Source organism: Octopus bimaculoides, chromosome 22, assembly GCF_046866305.1.
Source record: "Octopus bimaculoides isolate indiv1 chromosome 22, ASM4686630v1, whole genome shotgun sequence".
NCBI lineage: Eukaryota > Metazoa > Mollusca > Cephalopoda > Octopoda > Octopodidae > Octopus > Octopus bimaculoides.
The window spans coordinates 2145970-2171665 of NC_142949.1; the positions used below are offsets into that span (position 1 = coordinate 2145970).

Here is a 25696-nt window from a genome sequence, read left to right on the forward strand (position 1 = left end):
ACCGTCACCCTGTCATTGCACTAATCCCCTCACCCGCTAAAAACACAAAAAGAAAATGTATTTTCATTTTATCAGGGAGCTATGAGGTAAGGTACAGACTAAATTTCTCTCTATCAGCAGTACTAGTCGATATTTTTTTGGGGGGGTATTTTTACTTGTTTTTGAGACATTTATTAATTAATTATTAGGCTTCTGACACGGAGATTACAGGAGTACCTGCTGTGTGGCGCGCCTGTTTCCCATCATCATTCACTCGATCTTCTTTGTCAGAAACAAGATTTGAACCAGATTCCTGTTCCAATTTGAATTCCTTCAGTTTGGCAGATGCCACTGGCTCAACTTCCTGCTGTTTTTGTAGAGAAACCCCATCAATAAGACTGGCTGGTATGTTGTCGCTGATGTGTCCACTGATAGATGGCATTGCTTCTGATTGTCCAGCTGTTGTTGTTTCTGTTGATGGCTTCTCTTTAGAAGTTTGGAAAAATTCCGTTGCAGCACCAGATTCCGTTTCAATGCCACCATCTTCAGTGTTATTATTTTCGCTTGCAACAGGCGACTCTTCTTCCTTATAGATAGACGACACTTTCTGGTGGCACATGGGGCAAGCATCCTTCACATAGAGCCACTTTCGCAGACAGAACCCGTGGAAGAAGTGGTTGCACTTGGTAATCCGAGCGACAGTCATCTCCTGAAAGCATATCGCACACACATCTCCATGAGTCTTCAACTGCTCCTGGCTGGCGCTTGGCATCGATTCCAGCATCTTGACAGCCTCCCGGCGTTGCAGGAAGCTCTTCCAGCCACTCTGCAGTCGCTGCCAGACATTGAAGTAACAGTGTATGATGAGGATGGATGAGTTGATCCAGCTCCACACACCGAACAGCGTCTCCTTCAGTCCGTAACACACAACGAAAACGGCAACGATGAACTCGAGAACCCGAGTGGTCGACCGAGCGTAGTAGATGACATCATCGAGGGACTCCCATGGCTCATTGCGTACATAATCATACATGAAGAGGACATAGATAGCAAGGGAGCCAATGACCTGCACAGACGTCAGCAAACAGCTAGAGATGATAACGAGCAGCCAGAAATCAAGGTCAAGGTACTGACATATCATGTACGTCATATAGAGAGGAAACATCCATAGGAAAGTACACAGAACAACAGCCCTCAAATGTTTGAAGATGCTGCCATTTCGAGAAGCGCTAAGAGTCAAGAGGATGGGGTCTGCCATCTCGTACATGGATTGAATCAAAGATGAAGCCACAATGAACAACAGGATACTCATAAGAAAGGCACGCTGCAAGGGCCGTAGCTCTAAAAGACCGGTCTGCATTGCAATCAGCAGCATTGTGAAGCCCTCGGTCCATCCTCGCATTCCATCATTGTCGTGGCCAATGGCATTCCAGCCTTGCAAATAGAGTTTAGTGAGTGTCAAGATGTAGTAGGATGCATAAGAGATTGTGACACAGAGTGCAAAGAGACTGACCGGCGTCGCACAGCACTCGCCAATACTAGCCAGGACCATCACCAGCCAACCCTCCTGGATGATGGGATTGTTTTCTGCACTCAGATATATGTACAGCTGCGTGCAAAACAGAACCATCCAGAACAACAGAAGCTGTGTGGGTAACATTATTGTGTGCCACAGAGAAACAATTATTGGTAGCCAGCCTGTGGCATTTATTATTTGCCAGAGACGATTGATTTCTGTTTTGACAAAATCCAAAGTGCAACTGAGACTATTGAACAGGTGCAGAAGAATGACAGAAATGATGACGGTTGAAGCAACATTGTGAACGGCGCTCAGGTGATCGACAGGTACACCAGCCAAATGGGCCAACACAGGTGTAGAGAATGCCAGAGTCAAGTATTTTGTCCAATTTTTGATGTCTAGCAGGTAGGCTATCAGGGCTCCTATGAGCCATTGGATGCATAAATACAAGAGTAATTCTTGAATGCGAGCCGGGTTCTCACGCAAATCATTGAAAGGAGAATGGTCGAAGCCCAGGGTCTTCTCATCCTCGACGTAGGAAAAGGACACATGGTAACTTACTGTCAGGAGCAGTGCACTGACCAGGTACATGTAGAAGTTGACCAGCTTCTTCAGTGGTAACACAGCAAGTGTTATGGCCAAAATGAAAGCTGAAATAAAACAACAAAAAAACAAGCATTAAAAATGTAGTAACGATATATGTATATACATATATAAAGAAAGATACAGATGTATATACATAGATATACACATACGGATATATATATATATATATATATATATATAATCAATCCCCCCAAAAAAACAAATAAAAAAAAACAAGGAAAAAACCACAAGAAAAAAAACAACGTGAGGACTTGGTGCATCCAAAGTATTAAAGGATGCTCAGGGGAAGGGAAGAAAGGTTGTTTACCGTTTCGAGCAAAGCTCTTCTTCAGAAACAGGAGACAGAGGTAAGTCAAAGAGAAAGGAAAAAAGAAAAAAAAAAATCGCCAACAATCCACATGTAGTGACAGACAGACAGACATAAGTAAGTCGACAGATATTCATATATAGACAGACAGGTAAATAGACATAAACAGACAGACGGACGGACGGACGGATATACATAGACTGACTGACAGACAGATGGAAAGAGAGATAGATATAAAGGGACAGAGAGTTTGCGTATGTGTGTGTGTGTGTGTGTGTTGGAAAAGGGAAATTAAACAAGGCATGACAGTGTGGCAAAAATCTTGCTTCCCAACAAGGTGTGGCTGTGTGGTAAGAAGCTTGCTTCCCAACCACATGGTTTCATGTTCAGTCCCACTATGTGACACCTTGGGCAAGTGTCTTCTACCTTAGCTTCGGGGTGACCAAAGCCATGTGAGTGAATTTGATAGACGGAAACTGAAAGAAGCCCATCATATCATGTGTGTGTGTGTGTGTCTTTGTTTATCCCTTGCCACCACTTGACAACCAGTGTCGATGTGTTTTTATAGCCATGGTCTAGCGGTTCAGTAAAAGAGACTGATAGAATAAGTATCAGGCTTAACAACAAAATATAAGTACTGGAGTCGATTTATTCAGTAAAACAGATTGTTCGAGGTGGTGCCCCACCATGGCCGTAGTCTAATGACTGAAATAAGAGACGATAATGCTGAAATCAGATTACTTTAGTATATTTATACGCATGCATGCATGTGTGTGTGTCTGTGTGTGTAACATAATTGTTGGGTTGCTAGGAAAAATGAGAATGAGAGGTAGTAAGGTTGAGTGGTAACTACATAGATAATGGAAGTATATAAATGGCTTCCTAGGAGAGATCAGTTGGTAGGAAGTTATACAAATACATAAATGGAAGAGTTGCAGTTACAGGAAATCAAGTCCTGTAAAAACATCGATCCTGAGAGGTTGCTATGGCCGGGAGATAGATTATTAAATTTGTATGACAACATGAACAGCAGGGTTGCTATGGGATAGAAATATGGTGAAAATGGTGCCTATATCAGCACGTTTTCTTTCCTAAAGTAAATAACTAAGAGAGTAAAGCTTGAAGAAGGCAAGTCAATAAGGGTGGGGGAAAGGGAAAAGTGACAGATAACAATGATGATGATGATTATCAAATATATTACTACATACAATATAACATTATTATGAGAGTTTAGGAGATTTACTGATTATTACCAATGTGGAGTGTCAGCTCTCTGCTTTAATCCTTTCCACAGAAAAGGAATTGGTTCCCAACAAATGAACAAATCTCCTAAGCCACAGCCATAATTCACGTTTCAGTCCGACCTAGCAACACGTATCAAACTTCTGCTTATTGTATTAGGTGCCTATGTAGTCTTGAACAGACAACAGACTCTCTTTGGCCCTGTTTCACTACATGTTTTAACCCCTTAGCATTAAGATTATTCTGCCAAATGCAATGCTTATTTATTCATATTGTTCTGAATTATCAAGCATCACTGCCATCTAATGACTGGAACAAAGTATTATATATGTAATGCTTCTAGAACCTCATGTTGCCAGACATCTTGGTCCATTGTCATTTCTTCTGTGAGCCCCAGCATCCTGAGATCAGTCCTCACCATTTCATCTTATCTTCCTGGGTCTCCCTCTTCCATGGCTCCAATCCACTTCCAGTGACCGGCCCTTCTTTATACAGCTATCTTCATTCATACACATTCCATGTCCAAACCAACGCAGTCTCCTCTCTTACATGCAGCATCTGATTACTCTTAAGCCCAATTTTTCTCTCCACATATTTGCGCTTTGTCGTTCATGCATATTGATGCTGCACATCTAGCAGAGCATACTGCCATCATTTCTCATTAGTCTTTGCATGTTCTCTGCATTCAGAGCCCATGTCTCATTACCATGGAGTATGGCCATTCGTACACAAGCATCATACAATCTGCCTTTCACTCTGAGAGAGAGTCCTTTTGTTGCTAACAGAAGTAGTAACTCTCTGAACTTCTCCATCCTATTCATATTCTAGAAATAATACTTTCAGAGCATCCCCCGACACCATTGCTAATTTGGTTACCTAGGTAACAGAAACTATCTACAACCTCAAGAGAGCCTCTTGGGCATTTGAGAGAGACTAAGCCCCGTGTTCTCTCAGTGCTTATTGTTCCTACACATCTGCCACACACAAAGGTGACCTTATCTGTTAATCTACCTATGATTCCACTGCATGTCTTGTGTCCATAGCTTACATTTGGTGCAATCAGAAGATGATGTAAACATTGACAAGGAAATTGAAAAACCGATGCCTTTTGAAGGAAATCCTCTGCAACTTTTGTTCTACAGGGTGTCCGCAAGGTCTGGGTACATGGAGTAAATAAAATCATCACATAAACAATTAAATATAAGAAATATTAATTTCTTAAAGTATGTGTTAATCCCCATGTACCCAGACTTTGTGGACACCCTGTATAACTAAGCTACAGTCTTAACCGACAGCTCTAGCACTGTAAGAAAATCCTGGAACTAACAACATACTTATTTGCGAACAGTGGTATGAAATAATAAAACAAAAACTAAATACTATCAATACAATGGAACAGCTGCTGTAGTAACTGAACTAAAACTGAAACCAACCATGTGTGTCAGATACTAATTCCAAGCTATATATATATGTATATATACGTTTGTGTATCTGTGTATGTTTGTAATTAAACAGCCCTACTTGCAATCAATAACTCAAAAATATTAGTTTGGAAACTGCTTTTAAGTAAGAAACTTCTAGCAGAGCCACTTTTTCTATCCTCAATGTAGGTGATATTGATATACATGTAGCAACAATATGTTGTTGGCACTCTGTTGCTTACAACGTCAAGGGTTCCAGTTGATCCGATCAACGGAACAGCCTGTTCGTGAAATTAACGTGCAAGTGGCTGAGCACTCCACAGACACGTGTACCCTTAACGTAGTTCCCGGGGGAGATTCAGCGTGACAAGGCTGACCCTTTGAAATACAGGTACAACAAAAACAAGAAGAGTGAGAGAAAGTTGTGGTGAAAGAGTACAGCAGGGTTCGTCACCATCCCCTGCCGGAGCCTCATGGGGATTTTAGGTGTTTTCGCTCAATAAACACTCACAACGCCCGGTCTGGGAACCGAAATCGTGATCCTATGACCGCGAGTCCACTGCCCTAACCATTGAGCCTCCACTGATTATACATATAGCAACAATAGAAGTATGGTATATCAATATCATACTTAAAGCAGATATGCTGTTGAAAGCCTGAAAAGTATTTGTCTCGAGGAAGCATCTCATTTGGACATAGTTTTGATGACAGGCTTCCATAGAAATTACAATGGGACAGAACCCAATACTACACAGCTATGAACAAACTCATTACATATACAGCTATATTTGTACAAAAAGGGACACAAAATGAGGTTCTTCAAGCAGTGGCAACCAAGATGCACTTCAATGCTGTACCATTAACCCTTCAGCATTCAAATAACTCTCTCAAATGTAACACTTTTGTAATCTTCATTGCTTTGAATTAAACCCTTTTGACACTAACCAACCCTAGACAGCCCCTGGTTATATCATACAAACTGTTTTAAAATGATCTTAATAACTTCAATCAAAATTTCATGTTAATTTCTGCTCTAAACACCAGCTTAGAAATGATTAAACTATTTTACTAAATTCTTCGTTATTTTCAAAATTAATTGAAATAAACAGTGTGTTTCAACACAAATATGGTAACGAAAGGGTTAAAAATTGCATTATCTTGTAAATGAGATTTTGATGACATAATTGAAGTTTTTATCTGTATAGACTGATGTCCTATGCAGAGGGTAAAATTATCTTTCATCTGGTCATGCCATGAAACTAGAACACTGATCAAAACACAGACTGGCATTAAAATAGCTAACACTAACTAAACTATTGAACACACAAAATATGTACAGTGAAAAGTAGATCAGTCAGCCTTCAATGTCATCTTATATCAATGCATTCAATAGATATGTCACAAACAGAAAGAGATAAGGCAAGCAGAAAATGCATTGGGCAGTTTATTTTTGTTAGCTAAAGTTAAACTTTAAACTTAGCTATATAAGCGTATATGTCTATCTATCTATATATATATATATATATATATATATATATATATATATATATAGATATCCATATATATATATATCAAATTAACAGAATGCGATAAAATTCCAAGGTTGTGAAAGATTTCAGAACATTTATAAAGAGAAAGTCTTACAGCTGTTTCCGGGATATTTTATATATCCCTTCATCGGAGACGGTGTGAGAAGATGGTTAAGCAATAGTTATTCTAGATAAGATATGAAAGAAAGAGTGAAGTGGAGGAATGAAAACAGACGTAAGATATATAAGGATATTGTATTTCACCTCTGTTTTAATGCCTCCACTTCACTCTTGATTTCATATCTTCTCTAGAATAACTATCCAATGAAGGAAACAGCTGTAAGACTTTCTCTTTATAAATGTTCTGAAATCTTTCACAGCCTTGGATTTTTATCACATTCTGTTAATTTATATATATATATATATATATATATATATATATATATATATATATGTATATATATATATATACACATGCTGATATATGACCTACGTTGGACTCCTCATTTGCATAATCACCGAACCTGGAGCTTAACTATGGTCTGTCCATAGCACTTACTCAGTATTACCTGAAACCTTTGGGTCTTCTTGACACCATTACCTCTCACAACCTATATATATATATATATATATATATATATATATATATATATATATATATATACACAGGTATGTTGATGCAAGCAGGTAAAATAGAACTCAAAATATGAGTATATGTGTATTTTTATTAATATTTAGCCGAAGTAATAGAGTGGCTCAAGGGATGAACCCTGCTGTACTCTTTCACCACAACTTTCTCTCACTCTTTCTTCTTGTTTCTAAATGTTGGCCTGCTTGCTTAGCCAGCGGGGTGGCGTCATTTGAAGGCTAAAACAATGCAAAGCGCATTGTGACCAGCGGTGTGTAGCAGCATCTGACTGCCTGGTCAGTCACGTGATCACGTGATATTGTTGATGTATTGAGGAAGAAGGAAGTGAGCCCCAAGTTCTAACTTAATTTTGTAAAACAAAAACTTTTCGTTAGAGAGAGAGAAATTTGAATGTGTTCAGGATTTAAAACAGCATAATGAAAAATTGGGTCAAAGAGAGAGTGAGAGTGGAAAGGAAGATAAGAGGAGACAGTCACCTGGTGGGAAGAATGTAAATTAATCAGGATTATAGTTTTTGTGACAACTGATCTCGTTTTTCGAGTCGAAACTTGCTTTTATATGTGTTTGTGTATTTGTGTCTGCATGTAAATATGTATTTATATATATATATATATTTATATATATATATATATATATATATATATATATATATATGTATATATATATATGTGTATATAAAACGATTAGTCACAGGATTTGCTAGAATCTCAGCATATCAACATGTAGAATGCCAAGAATGGTTGGGTACTTAGTATTGAGCTCACGATCAGGTAAAACAACCTATCATTGTCAGTTGTTGTATATACAGCAAGTATATACAAACAAACACACACCACCCACCACACACATATATATTGGGTTGGTGCATAATTAACGACCATTTTATAATTTAATTTACAACATTGGCCACATGGAGGCAAAGTCACTGAGCTCCTTTCGAGTGTTGGGCCTCACAGAGGCAAGGTGGCTGAATTCCTTTCAAATGAGCCTCACAGAGGCGTGATGGCTGAGTTCTTTTCAAGCGTTGGGCCTCATGGAGGCAAAGTGGCCGAGCTCCTTTTGAGTGTCAGGCCTCACGGAGTCAATGACCAAGACCTTTGGCATTATGTTGTGCTTGAGAAGAAGACCCATCAAGCCAAACAGAATCGCAGTCATGGCAGATACCGGTGTCACACATATGGCACCTATGTCAGTGGCACGTAAAAGCACACATTACACTCTCGGAGTGGTTGGCATTAGGAAGGGCATCCAGCCATAGAAAACCATGCCAAATCAGACTGGATCCTGGTGCAGCCTTCCAGCCTTGCCAGTCCTCAGTCAAACCGTCCAACCCATGCCAGCATGGACAACGGATGCTACATGATGATGATGAACAATTTCATTTAAAATTTAGAATAAATAAACAGTTGTCAATTATGCACCAACCCCAAACATATACATACATATATAAATGTGTGTGTGTGTGTGTGTGTGAACCACACTATTGCCAACTGCAAGAGAATGTCCACCGGATATTGTCTTCTCGTGAGACATAATGTGGTAGCTAGAGCAGCCTGGAACACGATAACAAAAAAAAAAGGAATACAGCGACAGACGAAGTTAGATCTATTGAGACTGACGGATCAAAAGAACACTGACGGAACTTAAAAATTAAAACAGTCACCAAGTTAAAACACAACCGGCCAGATATTGTTGCGTGGTACCACAAAGAAAACATGTTCTGTTGTGGAAATCAGAATTTGGGAAGCAAATCTTCATACTACGCAGCCATACATGCGTTTGTGTATATATTTTTCTAACACAAACAGGAAAACAACTTTTGTTTTGCTTTGTGTTTTTTTTTCAAGAATGGATTCTGATCCAATAAATATATTAGATTCCGTTCTTAAACAAAGGAAACCCAACCCTTTCGCATTCAGTTCACTCTCTCAAATGTAATGCTAATTTATTCACAGCATTTTGAGTTAATTTTGCATTATTTTGTAGCTTCAAGATTTTGGCGACAGGTTCATTTTTTTTTTCAGAATGACATTGTAAGGTAGGTTTGGGAGGCTGAATCTGGTCGGTTTAAACATAAAACAAGGTAAAATACCCAGGTCAAGTATGTCCAGAGAGGAAGAGATGTCATCATCAACCCCTGCAACTGTTGTTTGGGGTCAATTCCAGGGCCCTCAGTGCCACAGGGTCTGCCTATCTTATAATGGTCGCAACAGTTACAACCCTTAATGTCTTGGATCAATGATGTCATCGCCTTTGATGTGCTGAAGGGTCATAAAACAATTGAAGTCAATAATCTGATTAATCTATTCACTTACCTGCATAATAAATGAAGTTGGCCACGAGATGGACATCTTTGGCCCTAGTCCCCACTGGGACACTCTTCAGAGGATCGGTACGAAAGCAGAGTTCTACAATGAATAGCGATGGGATGCGCAACACCACAGCTACTCCAGTCTCCAGCTGTTCCCGATGGATCTTGGACAGGAACCGAGTGATGCAAGATGGTGGCATCTTACTAAATTTGAAATGGAACAACAAGGACAGTGAAAGAACAGTTAAAAGAAAAAAAACACCTTCACATCATCATCATAAACACTAAATTAGAATACATTAGCTAATTCGTTACTTTCAGATTACTTAACGATAATGAATATTTTTGATGCAAAATACCACATTTCCTAACGTAATTCTTTTATTTTTCATCTTTTACTTGCTCCTGTGGCCATGCTGAAGCATCAGTTTGAGGAATTGTAGTCGATCTAATTGAAACCAGTACTTACTTTCTTGTTAAGCCTGGTAGTTATTCTATCAGTCTCTTTTGCCCAAACTGCTAAGTTACAAGGACATGAACACACCAGCACCAGTCGTCAAGCAATGGTGATGGGGTGAGGGGTGGGGTAGATAAACACACTCACACACATATGATGGGCTTCTTTCAGTTTCTGTCAACAAAATCAAGTGGCTAGCATGGGAATAAAAACCTCATAGATAATAATTATTATTAAAATTATAATTAAGGGTATCTAAAAGATACCACCACGCTGGAAATAGCAGCCAAAACTTGACTCTAAAACCCCATTAAATGTTCATATAGCACCAGGAGAGAAGACAAAGAGACAAAATAAACTAGCAAGAAAATTATTGGATAATTCCAGATCCTGGAATGCTGGCTTTGCATAAAAAATGCTTTCCCTCATCAGTGGAATACACACATTTCTTATGCAAAGCCAGAAATCCGGGATCTGGAATTAGCCAATAATTTTTTGCTAGTTTATTTTGTCTCTTTGTCTTCTCTCCTGGTGCTGTATGAACATTGAATGTGGTTTTAGAGTCAAGTTTTGGCTGCTATGTCTAGCATGGTGGTATCTCTCTCTCTCTCTATCTATCTATATATACATACACAATGGGCTTCTTTCTCAAGGCTTTGGTTGACCCAGGGCTATAGTAGAAAACAGTGTTGCCCAAGATGCCATGCAGTGGGACTGAACCTGAAACCATGTAACTGGGAAGTAAACTTCTACCACATAGACACACTTGCACCTATTCTGGGTGTTAAATGCTGTATAGAAACAGATGCTGTATTTCTTTATATTTTGAGTGGTGGTGGGAGTGCCCAATCAAAAACTAAAACACACACATCTTTGTTCTATTTCACTTCTTTTTATTACCCTTAACAACTAATTAACCAATTAACCATTTGTTTAATTAATTGTTGGATCAATCTGTTAGTGTGTCAAAGTCTGATTGCTATTTTTGACCACATCAATGACGTACCCTCCATTACTCCAAGCTTATAACACAATATCCAAACACGAAACAATTAATCGTGTGTGTGTGTGTGTGTGTGCAATTCAGTTTGTAATTTGGGTTATGAGGTTTTAATTAATACAGCTAGTCATACTATATCCTAGATTTACTGTCATGCACTTAAAAATGTTTAACCTAATTTTCAGTTCCAGTTTTTGATCAATGAAGGCCATTGTCTTACAAACAAAATGTATGTTAAAAACCTATGAGACATTGACTTAGAAACGATGTAAGCAACTTGATCACATTGTGTCTGTGTGTATGTGATCATTATCAATTTTAACGTCCAATTTTCCATACTTGCATGGGTCAGGCAGAATATGTTGAGGCAGATTTTTTCTAGGCTCAGATACCCTTCCTGTGGCCAACCCTCACCCATTTCCAAATGAGGTGATATTTCCTCATGACCAGGCATATCTACATGGAAGTTTGGAGATGAAGGAGAATCACACAAAATCAAGGCAAACCTTCCAAATGCCAACAACTTTACAGAATGTACTAGGTGCTTTTTTTTCTCCCCGACCCCGACCATAACACCAGCCAAAGAGAGGTGTCAAACTCTAAACCAGAGATTCTGAACCACTTTTTTTTATCTATGGACCCTTCTGAAATACTACTTTATTTCGGTGGACCCCCAGAGCTATTCAATGTTTAAAAACTAGTTTCATAGAAACTTCTTTCAAAATTCCTATTTTGTTTTTCTCACATTAATTTGTGTAAGTTGAACTCTGTAAAATGCTAGAGAAAGAAACCCAGCTGTTTCTTTTAATCCATACCAATACATACATCTAAAACAAAATTTTTTCAGGGGCCCTTAAAATATTGTGGGTCCCCAATTTACCACTTTTTTGCATGGGCCCCGTCAAAATCTTATATGAAAGCTCAGGGGTCATAAGAACCTCGGTCGAGAATCACTGCTTTAAGCAATACTAAATGGCCCCCTTGACCTTACACTTTACAGGTGCATTATTCTTTTTTTCTTCATAACACCAGCAACGAGAAGGTAACTATGTCCTGAACACACTTAGAAGGATTTCACACCTCCATGTCTCTGCTCACTCACCAACCGCTTTACAAGGTGAGAATCATAAGGAATGCAGGGATGAATAACAGTGACAATTTGTAAGAGGGATGTGTGACAGGGATACTCAGCATCCAAAAGTATGCACATTCAGGGTAACATAAAACAAGATGGATATAACAATAACAGAAAGCTATAAATAACCAACTTGCAGCAGACTTAGTGGTGGGTCAAGAACGAGATGGGTGGATAATATTCAGTCTCTCAGTCACACTCAAGAATCTAAATTTAAAGCCTACTGACGGTTGCTTCTGATAGGATCCTATGGAGGAGGCACCTGAGGACTCTACTCCCAGGGATAGTGGGAAGACAAGATAGCTAGCTAGCTGGATGGATGATGATGATGGTGTCTTCTTCTATAGCCTCTACAAGCTAGTGTCTTCCAAAAAAAGAAGTGCGAGTGGATTTGGTAGAGGGAAACTGAAACGTTAGCGAGCTGGCAAAAACGTTAGCATGCTGGGTGAAATACTTAGCAGTATTTCGTCTGCCGCTACGTTCTGAGTTCAAATTCTGTCGAGGTCGACTTTGCCTTTCATCCTTTCGGGGTCGATAAATTAAGTACCAGTGAAACACTGGTGTCGATACAATCGACTTAATCCATTTGTCTGTCCTTGTTTGTCCCCTCTGTGTGTAGCTCCTTGTGGGCAGTAAAGAAATAGGAAACTGAAAGAAGCCCAATGTATATAAGTGTCTTTGTGTCTGTGTTTGTCCCCCACCACCGCTTGACAACTGGTGTTGGTGTATTTACATCCCAGTAATACCAGCCAACATGATACACAGTCAAAGCCAAGCGTTTGAGTCATCAAATGTAATTGAAAAGTACATTTGACAAACGAGCAAGATACCCGGCACTTTCCTGTACTCTGTCCACCACAGTACAATGATACTGATGCCACATGAAAAGCGCCCAGTGCACTCTGTTGAGTGATCGGTGTTAAGAAGAGCAACCACCCATAGAAACTATATAAGAATAGGAAATGGAACCTGTTCTGGTCAAACCCATGCCAGCAAGGAAAACAGATGTTAAAAGATGATGATTATAGTATGTCAAGCTGCCTTCTTCAAGCTGTATTTATTCTTACATGTGTATTTACAGTCAACAAAAGCCAACTCCTTTTACAGCAGACACGAATATTTAGGCCATAAGCAACAATATACAAACTGACCACTACAGTATGTAGAAAACGGATACATTTGAGCAAATAAGATTGCAGTAAATTCAAAAGACAATTTTAAAACATTAGCATTCAAATTACTCTGTCAAATGTAATGTTTATTTATTCACATTATTTTTGAATTAGTCATACATTATCTTGATGTGCTTGTCTATTTTTAGAACAACGTTGTAGAGTAGCTATGGGAAACCAGATCTGGCTTGTTTGAGCAGAAAACAGACAGAATATTTGGGCTGAACATGTCCTGTTTAAATGCTCATGGGTTAGAGTAATTATTTATTATGTGTGACCAAGTTTACTGCCATAGTACAAGTCACAGCATAATTTTTGACTTGAGCATGGTTGTGTGGTTACGTTTGCATCTCGTTTACATAGCTTTGGGTCACACCTTGTACAGGTGTCTTCTGCTATGATACTAAGGCCCCCAAACCAACCAATGCCCTGTGAGGGAAACTGAAAGGAGCCAATCATATGAGTATATATGTGAGATCATCGTCTTAATGTCCACTTTTCTATGCTTGCATGGATCAGACAGAATTCATTGAGGCAGATTTTTCTGTGACCAAATGGCCTTCCTGGTTATATTTATGTATACATGAGTGGATATATAGTGTGTGTGTGTGTGAACATACCTACACATCGTCATCATTTAAAGTTCGCTTTCCACGCTAGCATGGGTTGGACAATTTGACTGGGGACTGGCGAACCAGATGGCTACACCGGAGTCCAATCTGATTTGGCAGAGTTTCTACAGCTGGATGCACTTCCTAACACCAACCACTCCAAGAGTGTAGTTCTATATATAGCTGATTACTACTTCTTGTCATGCTCAAGAACACAATACATCACTGGTCTGGGAATCAGAAGAATAAACCATGATCTTGTCGCTGCAAGTGCAACAGCTCAGCCACTAAATAACATGCCTTCACATACATACATACATGTATGTGTACGTATGTGTGTATATACATGTACTGATAAGTGTGTAAGGATATATACACATATATCTTGGCGTTAGGAAGGGCATCCAGCTGTAGAAACTCTGCCAAATCAGACTGGAGCCTGGTGTTGCCATCCGGTTTCACCAGTCCTCAGTCAAATCGTCCAACCCATGCTAGCATGGAAAGCGGACGTTAAACGATGATGATGATGATGATGTCTATATATATCTAAATATGTATATATATATATATATATATATATATATATATATATATACACACACTGAAGTATGTGTGTGTGTGTGTGTAGCTACCCTGACATGGAGATATATACGAGTCTAAAGAGTTTCCAACACTGCACTAGCTTTAGTCACTACCAAAAGTTGAGCTTGCAATACCTTAAAGGCGATCTTTCAATAGCTACTGCAATTCCTGCAAAGCATCTCTGATGTTTATTTCACACACACACACATACACGTATGTATATTTATGTCTGCTCTCACACACATTCATTATATATACTTAGATATATACATATATCATACATACAAATAAAAGGTAAGTATAAATAATGTACATTACTTCATTAGTTATACCTTGTGTTGTATATAACAGTGTTAAAAAGACCAGTCTAACTGGGAACACAACCACGAATTCACAATATAGAATGACAATGAACTTATAACCTCGGAAACTGCCGCAGGAATACACGGAGTTCTTTACCAATCTAAACAATAGTTAGCCCTGTGTATTTGTCCTAAAAGAGAGCATATACAAGTATTTTGGCTGAACGAAGAGTCCCTCATTAATAACTCCTTTTTTATATATGTCATATAACTCTCGGATTTAGAACAGGTACATACACAATGTCTCGAATGTCATGGTCGACGCCAGCAAGAGCATCCATCCGCAGAGAACTGCACCGGAATATTATCCCACCTGAGGCAGCATGTTAGAAACGAAATGAAAAGCCGACCATGGTGTTGTTAAACTGACCTAAGTTGGCATATTTGTGAGTGTGTGTATGCATGCATTTCTACGTAGACTCACCCATATACACATAAATGTAGCACATATATATATATATATGTATATATAAAGGTTATGAAGGGTATTGGAGTCAACCAAACCCTAAGGATACAGGTAATACCGAGTAAGTGCTGTATACCGACTAGTTTTGCCCCTGACGTGGTTGCACCATGAGTGGGGAATATAACATGGGTCGTGTATTAGCGTGTGTATATATATATATATATATATATATATAACTCTTCAAAACGCCAGTGTTAGAATGGTGGCAGCTGATGAAGGAAATGTTCTCTGTGGCTTGTGTGTTTTCTGTTTATCATTTGTCTATGTTTTGTTTGCAACGTCCTGTACCCAGATATGCATCTATATATACAGGTAGATGTAGGTATGCACATACTTGTACGTATATATGCATATACTCATTTATTATATGTATATATATATATATATACATACATATATATATATATATTCTTTTGCTAGTTTCAGCCATGCGGCTGCTGTCATATACATATATACACAAATACAAGCGCACACACATTATATATATATGTATGTATGTATATATACATACAGACGGTGTGTATATTATTTAATCTTTATATATTGTTACACCAAAGACAACATAGAGATTTGTTTACCTTTTCCTCCTCCTTATTTTTTTTTGTCTTTTCCTTTTCTTTAAATGTGTGTTTGTTAAAGTTCGGTTCTTTGTTTGGTCCACCTCCACTGGTCGACCCTCTCGCGTCACTAGGGCCAGGGCAGGAGTTCGATTTGCTCTTTCTCTCTCTCTCTCTAACAAAACAGGGAACTAAAAAAGGGGTCAAGATGTGACTGTCTTTTTCACAACAGATTACATGGCAAACCAACGTCTCAAGAAAAAAACATTACCACACTGCGCCTGCGCTAACACGTCATCCGCTTCCGGTGTCACTTACCATTTTACGTTTTACTACGCTCTCCCTCTCTCTTTTTATCTATATCGCACACTTCTCTCTCTCCCTCTCTCTATTTTTTTTTATCTACATCGCACACCTCTCTCTCTCTACCTCATTTTTCTCTGTATGTGCCTGTCTCTCTCTTAGTCCATAATACTTTTTCTCTTTCTCCCTCTCTCTATTTCTTTTTATCTATATCGCACACTTCTCTCTATACCTCATTTTTCTCTGTATGCGCCTCTCTCTCTCTCTCTCTCTTTTTCTCTCTCAGTCCCTAATACATTTTCTCTGTATGTGCCTCTCTCTTTTTCTCTCAATGCGCCTCTGTTTTCTCTATCTACCACGTCTTCTCTTTCTCCCTCTCTCTATTTCTTTTTATGGTTAAACATTAACCCTCATTTTCTCTCTATACACCTTTGACCTCTCTCTCTTTGTTTTCTCTATGTCTACCTCTCTTTCTCTCTCACTGCCGCTCACCTTTTTTTAAAAATCACTTTATCTCTTTCACTTTCTCTCTTCGCCATGAGTTCCGATATTTGCGCAACCAGTAATAAACGATGTTAAATGAAAAATGATGGTACATGTTTCTCTACGTGTGTGTTTTATAAGTTTGGTCTTGTTTCATTCTAATGTTGCGTCTTGGTTGCCAAATAGTTTGGCACCTGCAATGCTGAAGGCAAACCTCACCATTAGAGGAGACGACTAACATCAAATACCTGCATATATTTAGTGTTACGCACATACCCACCCAACACATAATAAATTCCTTACACACACACACACATACACAGAGTAGTGTTTATCTTTCATCGCCTTGAATAGTTTTTTTTTTTCGAATGAATCGACCCCCAGTATTTATAACAACTAAGTTACAGGGACGTAAACACGCCAACACCAGTTGTCAAGGGGTTGTGGGGGACAAACAAACACAAGGATAAATAGACACCCCCTATACACACACACATATATATACGGCCGGGCTTCTTTCAGTTTTCGTCTACCAAACCCACTCACAAGGCCCTGGTCGGCCTGTGACTATATTAGACGACACCAGCCCAAGGTGCCGCACAGTGGGACTGAACCTGGAGCCATGTTATTGGAAAGCAAGCTTCTTAACATACAGCCACGGACCCTCATACAAAGTATTATAAACCCATTTCAGCCGATTTTAGTAATCGGTTTCGTACACGATAGTTCGGGATCAGCAATTTCGGTACTCATCGTAAAGGCTGGGAGGAAATCACTTACATGATTGTAAGTGCAACACGTTAACTACTATGCTATACGCCTTCACATAAACACGTATACATGTGTGTGTGGAGAAAGAGAGAAAAATGTGCGGGTGTGTGTGGAGGAAGAGAGAAACGTATGCGTGTGTGAGCGTTTGTGTGTGTGTATGTGGGTTGTACTATATACATGTGTGAACGTGACTAACACCACGTCAACAATGAATCGTATATACGTTCATTGTATGCTGCTGGTATATGACTAGCGTCTGACGTTACATGAAAATATGTGTATATATATATATATGTATACGTGCATATAGATAGATAGACAGAGAGAGAGAGAAAGATAGGTAGATATACATACATATAATATATATATCTTTCTCTTACTTGTTTCAGTCATTTGACTGCGGCCATACTAGAGCACCGCCTTTAGTCGAGCAAATCGACTCCAGGACTTATTCTTTGTAAGCCTAGTACTAATTCTATCGGTATCTTTTTGCCGAACTGCTAAGTTACGGGGACGTAAACACACCAGCATCGGTTGTCAAGCGATATTGGGGGGGGGGGACAAACACAAACAAACATACACACACACACACACACATATATATATATATATATATATATATATATATACGACGGACTTCTTTCAGTTTCCGAATTTGTAATTTGTTTCTGTTTATAATTTTTAAATAATTTTCAGACGAAAAGGGTGTGTATTTTAGCTGTTGTTTCTAGCACATATCACGACCACTTGGTACCTTCTTCGTTTCTTTGTCACTTTGGTATGTATTGATGTTTTCTCAATATTTTTCTCCCCATAAACACAGTTTATGGAATGATGATGCTGTGGTCCATTGCTGGGATTTAAACAGCAAAAAAGTTTTGTAATTTAAATTTTTAACCTCAACCCGCACCAAGCGAATACGTGTATGTGTGTGTGCGTGCGCACTGCATGTGTGTATATGAGTGTGTATGTGTGTGCGTGTGTGTAATAGAAACATTTTCTAACAGAAATGTATACTACGCTAGGGTATCTGTAGAAAGTTAAATGTGATTTCGGAATATGACGAGGAAAAATTCGGATCTTGGGAATTTTCCGAAAGTCCTCTCCCCACAAATTACTTTATAGTCATAATGTATGCCGTTTCAAAGGTATTTATATCAAATTACATTGAAAAAAACCCCCATTTTCCTAAAAGTTATGAGGGAAAAGCTCGGATCTTGTGAATTCTCCGAAGTCCTCTCCCTACCTTCCCGTTACTTTGCGCGCATTTTTTTTTTTACATTCGTACGTACGCACGCACACACGTACTAGTGTTTGGTTTTATGTTCAGTTATGATAAAAGCAATTTTACATTAATCTGATGGATTACCCTTTTGTAGAGTCCAGATTTATTTTTCTTATACAAGAAAGTTGGTGACAACGACTTCGAAGTTTCGGCCAAGCCATCGTCGAACAGTCCGATGAGGGCTTAGCTAACTGAAACTTCGAAGTCATTGTCAACAACATCCTTGTATAAGAACAATATGGTAATCTTTTGATAGCCGTTGGTGTGAGAGAGAGAGGAAAGTTGTTACCCACAGTAACCGGGTCCCTCCCTTGCCTTCAGTCTGTTGCAAGCATCCAGGTAAGAGTGCCGGTTAGAGAATTATCTCGTTCCTTCAACCTGCTAAAACCCCGAAAAATAAAGAGTCGTGGAAACACCCTTCTTTCTCTGGTCAAGCAGTGGCACCCAAAGCCAGTGTCTTTACTTATTAAGTATCGGTGGTTCAAAAGTAAAATGCTCACCTACCTCATGGACAGTCTGGGTTCGATTCCTTGACCGACACGTAAGCAGCGCTTATTCGTTAGGACAATGGTGTGGCTGTGTGGTTAGAAGTTTGCTTCCCAACCACATGGTTTCGGGTTCAGTTGGCCTGTGTGACCCCTTAGGCAAATGTCTTGTACTATAGCCCTAAGCTGATCAAAGCTTTATGAGCGGATCTGGTAGACGGAAACCCGTAAAGTGAAATAAGCCCGTCGTGTATATGTTTGTGTTTGTTTCCCCCCCACTACCACGTTTGACAACCGGTGCTGGTTTGTTTACGTCCCCGTATCTTAGCGGTTCGGCAAACTACACTAGCAGAATAAGTACCAGGCTTGAAAAATAAGTACTGGGGTCGATTTGTTTGACTAAACCCCTTCAGGACAGTGCCCCAGCATGGTCGCAGTCAAATGCCTGAAACGAGTAATAGATCCAATTTCTATTTGATGTGACCTTCCGTAGTTACCCCGGGGCTCAGCGAGAAGCGCGACTGGGCTGCGAGGCCGGCTTGGCTTTCTGACGTCACAAAAATCAACCAATCAGATCGTCTCCTCGCCTTAATTTTGTAATTAACATATCACGACCGTTGTCATTCACAACATTGCCGTTTCTGTTTATGAATTTAATTCATTCTTTTTGCTCCCTTTCAAATATTACCTTTGTCTGTCTAATTACTTTGGATTAACGACTTTAACCATTTGTTTGCACACTTGGGAATAAGCCCTTTATCTTCAGCTTTTTACAAATTTGGATGAATAAGACATAAACTTTTTAAATTTCAAAACAATCTTGTGTGCCAATATATCAACGTTTCCATCACTTTACAAACATCTAAAGGATTTAAATCACATATACATTCCAGTAAGCACAACTTGGTTTTGTTTATTAACTTTTAAACGATTATTTCACTTTTTCGCTTTGTTTCAACGATAAACGTTTCTGTCAAGTAAGTCTGGTATTTGAAAGTTCATTTTGTTTTACCTGTGGTTGTTTAAGATTCAAATATTTGGGAAGCTACACCTACCATAACCAATACTTCTTCCCACTACGTCACGCCCTCAGGTTTGCATGGAGTAATGTATTTTTGGCTTCAAGTGGCACAAGGAATCCAGAATTTAGAAGTGTATGTGGAGGGACGAAAAATAACTCCCTTCACATCACAAAAAATACTCACTCAAACTGGACCATGAGTGAACTGTGAATATTTCAAATATTTTATACATACGTATACACACAGGTGTAAATATTAACTTTTACGCAGGTGTGTATAACTTACATGCAGTTCTTTCGTTTTTTCAGTGATGGCTTTAAAATCTGTACCAAATAGAAAACAACCACTTAAGATGATAAACAAATCTTATAGTGATGACCTGAAGCCGCTTGATTTCTCCTTTCGAAGTTTGAAGTATGTCACGGATATCATCGGCGAAGATAAACGCGAAGAGTCTTGTCGAAGCCCACACGACATCGAAGAATTGATCGATGAAATAAAGCAAGCAAGAGCAACTACTGTAGGCGACAGTAACCACGAGGAAGATGAGGAAGATTTTCCGACCACAGCGAAACCTATTAATTGTTTTGCGGACTCTTCTGGAAGAAGACGTCGGAAATCTCGCAGTAAGTGTCTTCGTTTGAATAACAATTCATTGGAAACGATTGCCGGACTTAAACAGATCCTATCTTCTCTCTTCCTCCGACCGTTACAACTGTCTTGGTTGGATTTATCGTTTAACGTGTTGACTAATGTTCCAGAAGAACTAAATGAAGTTCACTGTTTGCAAATACTTTACTTGCATGGCAACTGTTTAGAGAATTTGGCTGAAGTGGAAAAGTTTCGGCCGATGACAAACCTCAAGAAGCTCACCCTTCACGGCAATCCGATCGAGAAAGTTAAAGATTATAGAGTTACAGTTCTGACCACAATACCGACCCTAATCGAATTCGATTTCAGCTCAGTTGTGAAATCAGAGAGAGAAAATGCTGAAGTCTGGCTGAAAAATACCACCGGCACTACGAAGCGGCGTCGGCCCAGATATCACCTACGAGTCTAAATAACAATCGGACTGGACACAACATATTCACATTCCTTCGTGATACACACACACGCACAATACATACATACATACATTATACACACGAACAGATAACACACAGTCTGTCCCTCACATACATACATGTTTATATATATATACATGATTATTAAGTCTGTGATTATTGATCGTTTCATTGTATTTCGACGACCACCTAAGTGAAGAAATATAAATAGACGGGTAAAACGAGGACGAACCGCTTCAGTGTGTGTGTGGCTATCACGTATTACTGTTACAGTAACCCAGCCACACACACATTTACACAGACACACACACATTCTTTTTATTTATATAGGTGTCAGTTCTTGATTGGAAACTTGATCATATCAACTACAGATACTTACTTCAATGTCCAGTTGTAGGTATATAACTAAAAAAGCTAATTACAAACATGAGCATGATTATATATATATATTTTTTAAGAAGATAAGATTCTGATAAAGGAATTGATGAGATAATAGGACAAATTAATATTCACTGATGAGGTTTTTTTTTAAGTATAAAAAGTATAAAATATATGACAAAATCTGTCGTTTGATCCAATATAGTAGAGGAACCAGACTGTCTTTGAGTGCTACATGCAAAGTTTGTTTGTTTCGTGAGTATATCAGACCGATTTCTAGATTGACTCAAATATGTTCTTGATAAATATGTATTAGCTTCTTTAGAAAACAAAATCTTGTCCATTAAATTCCAATCATAATATTTGGTCCGCCTCGGGCTGACCGAGTTATTTCGCGAGTATAGGTGCCTAGCCAAGGTATCGTACTCGGAACACAATCACACACACATATGTAATGCAATAAAGTGTTCCTGGAAGAATTCAATGTAGAGGTTCCAAACAACCGGAAGAATTCAATGTAGAGGTTCCAAACAACCACAACAAGGAAACATACGTACGGAACAAATGATATATAAACTTGTGATTATCTAATTTCTCCTATATATGCCAAACCGGCATAACTACAGGGTTTTATACCCCCGCTGTAGTTATGCCTATGAAACCTACACACATAAACATATAGGGTTAAACTAAAGAATTTGACCCGAGCACAAAAACAAAAGCCACTCTCTGAAGTAATTACACACAACGGCCTCAACTCAGGCTGGATTTGAACTCAGAACATCAAGAGATACGAGTATTTGTAAATTACTCAATCCATCAATCCCATTCATTCATCCGTTTTTTTTTATCGACAATTTTCTTTCTAACTGTATCATTATTGTACCTGATTCGTTGTCTAATTTAACAATTAATTCTGTTGTTTTAGTTATGTAAATATTGTTATCTTAATTTCCACAGTTAAAATGCACTTGTGCCTATTATTAGACTTATTCTTCCAAATGTGGACGTTTGAATTTCCCTCCAATTCTGAAAAAGTTCAACTTCCAAAAAAGGTGGCTTTGTGTATAATTATTTTCAATATAAGGGAAAAAAATTATTAAAATGTTTAGATAAATTATAATGTTTCTGAAATGATTATATTAAAATAATTGCCAAAACAGAAAACGAGTTCAACTTAATGTTTATATATATTGGGCATACCTACACAAAAATGCCCCACCGACTTCCAGAAAAATTGCCTTTTTTTAAAATGAAATTTTCTTCAAATACTTTACAGGTAATGTAGATTCTGATTATATCGAAATTTGTTGTGAACAAGGTATTTCCGTGGGTGAGGAGACAGGACACATATATGTATTTACAAAATGATACTTGGAATTTTATAAAAATTATGTGATGGGTGTTAATATGTATGTGTGCACGCCCACCAATTTTTTTTTTTTTTTTTACACACTAAATTCCAGTATAATCGTAATCTATACCAGCTGACAAGTCTTTATAGAAAATTTCATTTCAAAATATCTTTTTTACTGAAAATTATGAGGAAACAAAATAAGTGGGGTACATTTATGTAGATATGCCATGTATTGTTCTTTATCTTTGTATGTTTTTTTTTTTACTTAATGAATCAAATTGTTTTTTTTTTTTTTGGTTATTGTTTTGCTTTAATAAGTGTCCTTTGCTAATTAATTAACAATGTACCAGTTCATAAATTAACTGCTGTGATGTGATTGACAAGTTAAATATTTAATTATTCCATGATTACAAATGGCTGGTCAAAACAACCTGCCAGCACATTGTTATATTAGATCATCGTTGCTTAGACACAGGAATACTTGATTGAACAGAACCTATTTATCAAAGGCGTTCCGGTAATGACCATCTCGTCTTGAATAACCATAACAGCATCGTCCAGTAGCTTTCCCTTTCAGGATATGATTTCATTAATCAAAAGTGCCCTAATTTCGCCACTTTATTAAGTGCCATCCAGATCAGATCCTGTTGAGCAGATCCATGATTGAAGACGTTCCAGTTATGACCATATCCTCTATTTTGAAGACAGTGTATTTAGAAACGGTTGTGTTTTATTTTAAACCAGGCATGGGTAACCTTTTTTTCAGAAGCGGGCCACACGAGCCATGGTTCTTCATCAGGCAGGTGGATCACACCATTACTCTTTCACTTGTTTCAGTCATTTGACTGCGGCCATGCTGGAGCACCGCCTTTAGTCGAGCAAGTCGACCTCAGGACTTATTCTATCGGTCTCTTATGCCGAACCGCTAAGTTATGGGGACGTAAACATACCAGCCTCGGTTGTCAAGCGATGTTGGGGGGACAAACACATACATATATATATATATATACATATATACGACGGGCTTCTTTCAGTTTCCCTCTACCAAATCCACTCACAAGGCTTTGGTCGTCCCGAGGCTATAGTAGAAGACACTTGCTCAAGGTGCCACGCAGTGGGAATGAACCCGGTAAGCAAGCTACTTACCACACAGCTATTCCTGCGTCTAAAAATATTCAAGTATTTTCTTGTTAGATGTGCCCTTCAGAAAGTGCGGAGGGTGCAGATTGCCCTTGACTGGTTCAGATCAGTCTTTCTCAACCATTTTTTTACCTATGGATCCATTTGGTTCCTCTACTGGACCTCCATAGCCATTCGATGTTTGTGAAACAAATCCCATTGTATTTTTATAGGAGGTACTCTGTCGCTTCCAGTTGATCCGATCAACGGAACAGCCTGCTCGTGAAATTAACGTGCAAGTGGCTGAGCACTCCACAGACACGTGTACCCTTAACGTAGTTCTCGGGGATATTCAGCGTGACACAGTGTGTGACAAGGCTGACCCTTTGAATTACAGGCACAACAGAAACAGGAAGTAAGAGTGAGAGAAAGTTGTGGTGGAAGAGTACAGCAGGGTTCGCCACCATCCCTTGCCAGAGCCTCGTGGAGCTTTAGGTGTTTTCGCTCAATAAACACTCACAACGCCCGGTCTGGGAATCGAAACTGCGAGTCTGCTGCCCTAACCACTGGGTCATTATGCCTCCACTGTATTTTTATAATTAAATATTATTAGGAATTGTAAAATTTTTTTCTCTTAATATTTAGTGTAGAAGTATAAGCAATTTATTGCAGATAAATTTTAACAACAAAATATTTTAAGGACTCACTTGAGAACCATTGGTTTCGGTCAGGGTTTCTCAACCATTTTTTATCCATGGACCCCCTTTGATTACTGTTTTATTCTGGTTGACCCCCATAGCTATTTGACATTTAAAAACTAGTTTTATTCAAACTCCTTTCAAAATTCCTATTTTGTGTTACACACATCAACTTTTATAGGTTGAACTATGTAAAATATTGGAGAAAGAAACCCAGCTGTTTCTTGCAATACATAAAAATCTAAAATAAAAATTTTTCAGGGGCCCTTAGTCCTTTAGTATTTAAACCAGCCATATCTGGCCACACACAAGTCCAATCTGGCTTCTCATACTTATCCCACAATGTCATTCTAAAAATAAGTGGATACTTTTTAAAAATCTGAAAACTACATGATATGCAAAACAATGTGAATAAATTAGCATTATATTTTGACAAAGCAGTCTGAATGCTAAACAGTTAAAATACTATTGTCGATTTCCAATTTACTATTTTGTGTTTTGACTCCACAAAATCTTATATTGACCCCAGTTAAGAATCGTTGGTTAAGACTGAAAAGACATCATCATCATCATCGTTTAACGTCCGCTTTCCATGCTAGCATGGGTTTGACGATTTGACTGAGGACTGGTGGACCAGGAGGCGACACCAGGCTCCAATCTGATTTCGCAGAGTTTCTTACAGCTGAATGCCCTTCCTAATGCCAACCACTCAGGGAGTGTAGTGGGTGCTTTTACGTGCCACCAGCACAAAGGCCAGTCAGGCGGTACTGGCAACGAAAAGGAAAAAACCAAAAGTAACAAAATTTAAATAACAGAAAAAAAAAAT

The 25696-nt window shown here is 38.6% G+C and overlaps 2 protein-coding genes across 4 annotated transcripts; one reads left to right on the top strand and one right to left on the bottom strand.

The window, feature by feature from the left end:
• Nucleotides 1-148: 148 nt before the first annotated feature.
• LOC106880047 (RING finger protein 145) lies at nucleotides 149-19781 on the bottom strand. 3 transcript variants are annotated; one of them, XM_014929846.3, is made up of 3 exons: nucleotides 19252-19781; nucleotides 9568-9767; nucleotides 149-2148 (listed from the first exon to the last, which is right to left on the bottom strand). In XM_014929846.3, the coding sequence occupies exons 1-3, from the start codon at nucleotides 19254-19256 to the stop codon at nucleotides 185-187; spliced, it is 2169 nt and encodes a 722-aa protein (XP_014785332.2). In that variant the 5' UTR covers nucleotides 19257-19781; the 3' UTR covers nucleotides 149-184. The 3 variants fall into 3 exon arrangements, with proteins under 3 accessions (XP_014785332.2, XP_089195891.1, XP_014785333.2); XM_089339765.1 differs by lacking the exon at nucleotides 19252-19781 and adding an exon at nucleotides 16177-16236; XM_014929847.3 differs by lacking the exon at nucleotides 19252-19781 and adding an exon at nucleotides 15927-16179.
• A 77-nt stretch (nucleotides 19782-19858) lies between these two features.
• On the top strand, nucleotides 19859-22863 carry LOC106880042 (leucine-rich repeat-containing protein 51). The gene is made up of 2 exons (XM_089339766.1): nucleotides 19859-20124; nucleotides 20563-22863. Coding segments are annotated over exons 1-2 (753 nt in total). The 5' UTR covers nucleotides 19859-20123; the 3' UTR covers nucleotides 21315-22863.
• The last annotated feature ends 2833 nt before the right edge of the window (nucleotides 22864-25696 follow it).